This window comes from Musa acuminata, chromosome BXJ3-10 (assembly GCF_036884655.1).
Source record: "Musa acuminata AAA Group cultivar baxijiao chromosome BXJ3-10, Cavendish_Baxijiao_AAA, whole genome shotgun sequence".
Taxonomy (NCBI): domain Eukaryota; kingdom Viridiplantae; phylum Streptophyta; class Magnoliopsida; order Zingiberales; family Musaceae; genus Musa; species Musa acuminata.
The window spans coordinates 29928334-29931400 of record NC_088358.1 but is presented as its reverse complement, the minus strand read 5'-3'; the positions used below and the strand labels follow the sequence as shown (position 1 = coordinate 29931400).

Here is a 3067-nt window from a genome sequence, read left to right as displayed (position 1 = left end):
AGGAACCACCCATTAAGCACTTCTGTCCACTTAAGATCGACTACCTTCTGCATCTATTTTTCACGTTGGTAAATGAATATTTATATATAGAGAAAGAGAGAGAACAATTTGTCGGAGGATCTGACGGCGGAAAGAAGCATTTTGAATGTCAACCATCCAAGCAGTACTCCTTGGACGGTATAATCCATACATATACGCAATCTTGATGTTTTCAAACAAAGCACCTTTTTGCATCTCACCTCGGGAATTACTTGTGAGAAAGAGAGAGAGCAATACACTATAAGCCAGTATTAGATAGAAAACAAAGAGAAGGATTTGATTACACTCGACTGCTTTGGATAGTAACCCACATGACATGGAGACCAGAATAAAAACTTGGGTGCACAGTTCCCTGTTAAGGTCACTTTCTCCGCCTCCGTGGTTTTCCTTCCGTCTTTAATTTCTTCTTCTTTTTTTATCTTCACTCACTGGTCCACACCAAAGAGATTCTTAGGGTTGGAGATCTTCTTCTTCTGCCCATCGCTCGATCACACCCCAAGATAGTGAACATCACGGTAGCATAGGACCATGATGCATCACGAATTACACTACCAAAAAGATCAGTCCAAAAAAAAGGGTCCCTCCTGAGGCCCCCGTGATAGCGGTCTAACAGTACAGCTGAGACGTCTCTGCGGAGGCCATCATCATGGGCTGGTTCGCACCCATCAAGTTCCATGGCCTCACGAAGGTATCCGACGGCTGAACCAAGTCACCGATAGCGCTGCCGATACCACGCATGTAGTGAAGGATCTGACTCAGTGACTGCAGCGTTGCGGTGAGTTCCATCGTTTGGGCCCTGAGCACGGAGTTCTCGGCTTCCACGCCGACGTAGTGCTGCGTGGTGACGCTGAGGGAGGTCAGGATCTGGCCGTTCTCCTTCCTCAGCTGGCTCACCTGCGCCGTTAGATCATCCAAATGCTTCTGTTTCCTCATTCTGGAGCGGCGCGCTGACTCCCGGTTCGACAGCATTCGCTTCTGCTTCCTCTGGTTCATCAAAGCCTGCAGGTCCTCCTCGGACTGGGACTGCCCAATCCGGCTCGAACCGGAAGAAGTAGCACTAGGAGAGGCCATGAGACCTAACAGAACTATATATACACTAGTTTTCTTAATTATTATCAATGGAAGTGCAACACCCCAAAAGATATTGAGCAGAGGATTATTATTGCGATCGAGATTGTATGTAGACGGTAAGTAGGTAATAGGAAAATATATAGAGATATAGGTGGTATGATCTGAAAACAAGTTTATGAGAAAACGTAGAACCAGTAAAGGAACACCACTGAGAAGGACTGAACCAAATGCGTCCGGCGCCTGAGTGTGGAATTTATCATAAACCCCGAAAGGAGGATCTCACTTAGGATAGGCGACATCTATCAGAAACATCAAGAGCAGCCTGTTCTGCATGTGTCGACAGAGGAAAACGTTTTCTGAGGAGGTAGGCCGGAACTCCGGAAGCCGAAAGATATGGCAAAAAGAAATCAGATTTTGTGATGAATCTTGGCAGAAAGAAAGATGAGAATATTGGCAGGAGCAGCCACGAAGAAGTTAGATTTGTCAGGAGGGAGTTTAGATTTAGAGAGCAAATAATCCAAGCTCCAGGGGAATAGGTGGTGGGACGGAAGGCAGTTTCCTACGTCGAAGACAGGAGGAGGAAAACAGAGGAGGTGGAAGAGAAGAGAGAACAGGGAAGAGAGCAGCAGAAGCTGAGTATTTAAGAAGATGGAAACAGAGAAATGGGAGGTGGAAAATGAGAAGCAAGAAAGGCGAGGGGAAGAGGCATTGGCTGTCCAAGAGGGTGGCATTTATAGAAGCAGAATCTGGGAGAACGGAGATCTAAAATGTTGATGAAGAGAGAGAGAGGGAGAGAGAGGTTGTTGGGGCATGTTGGGTGGAAATGGGCTCTTCCACAAGAATCCAATTCCAGCTGGACAGCACAGCCCAGAGCAATTAAACTTCCAACTATTTTATTCTCAATTAATAACAAACAATTATTTTATTCTTATAATAATAATATATTGGTATTTTTCGACAGACAGACGGCCGACGCCCTTTTCCTCTCATTTATCGCACCGAACACGCAATCCATCGGTAATTGCCGAAGTCATAATCGTACCACCATCGTCTCAGCGCACAGGTTTTAACAGCGTCTCCTTCCTCTCTCTCTCCCTTCCCTTTCTTTTTTTTTCCATCTCTTGCAATTATCTATCTGATGATTTTTCATCGAATAAAGGAAAAAAAATGTCATGCGCTTTTCTGGAAACTTGTAAGAAGAAGGCCACTCCATCTACGTTCTCCCGATATTTTTTATCGTCAGACCAGACTACGTGGAGAAGTTATTGGACTCCGGCCTTCGCAGCTTGCTCATTTTTCATCCTAGTACCATCACTCGAAACATGCTGCATTCCCTTCGACGTATGTTAAATTATCTGAAAACATGTGGATGAGCTCTCTCACCGTGTTCATCGGAAGGAGATAAACAGAAAGAAAGAAAGACGGACAGATTAGGGAGAGAAAAGATTGCACATGTGGAAGAAGGTGAAAATCTCATTCGCAGATTACCATGCATCTTCTTGACCTATTCTCATGAAAGTTAACCCCTTCTCTTTTTTTCTTTTGGAATGCATCCGCAACCGTCACACGTGAGGATCATGAAAGGGTGTGCCCAGACAACTTTTCAGCGTTTTCCCTTTCCCTGGCGTGCTGGTGGCAGAAGAGAAAGTTTTTGGGTCACAGCATCCTGCGCTTCGATGGGCCACCGGAACAAATCTATTTCATTTTTCCGTCGTGAGACCACCGTCCGCGAATCCTCCTCCTCCTCCTCCTCCCGGCCAATGAGAGGAGTTTGGGATTTGGCCTCGTCATCATTCTGGTGCAAAATCAGCTTCTGCATTTCTTAATTCCAAAGGTCACGAAGCAGATACAGATGCTGTAAATAAATAAGAAAAATTAAAGCACCATCCGGTTAAGAGCAACGACGAACGTGCACCCCTTGTATATTTAGAAGGCTGTGTTTCTGTAATGTGTTTGG

At 45.3% G+C, this 3067-nt stretch overlaps 1 protein-coding gene across 1 annotated transcript; it reads right to left on the bottom strand.

Moving 5' to 3' along the window:
- Positions 1 to 290: 290 nt before the first annotated feature.
- LOC135651116 (bZIP transcription factor 44-like) lies at positions 291 to 1842 on the bottom strand. The gene has a single exon (XM_065170920.1). It carries the CDS (start codon positions 1108 to 1110, stop codon positions 646 to 648), a length of 465 nt encoding a protein of 154 aa, XP_065026992.1. The 5' UTR covers positions 1111 to 1842; the 3' UTR covers positions 291 to 645.
- Between the last annotated feature and the right edge of the window lie 1225 nt (positions 1843 to 3067).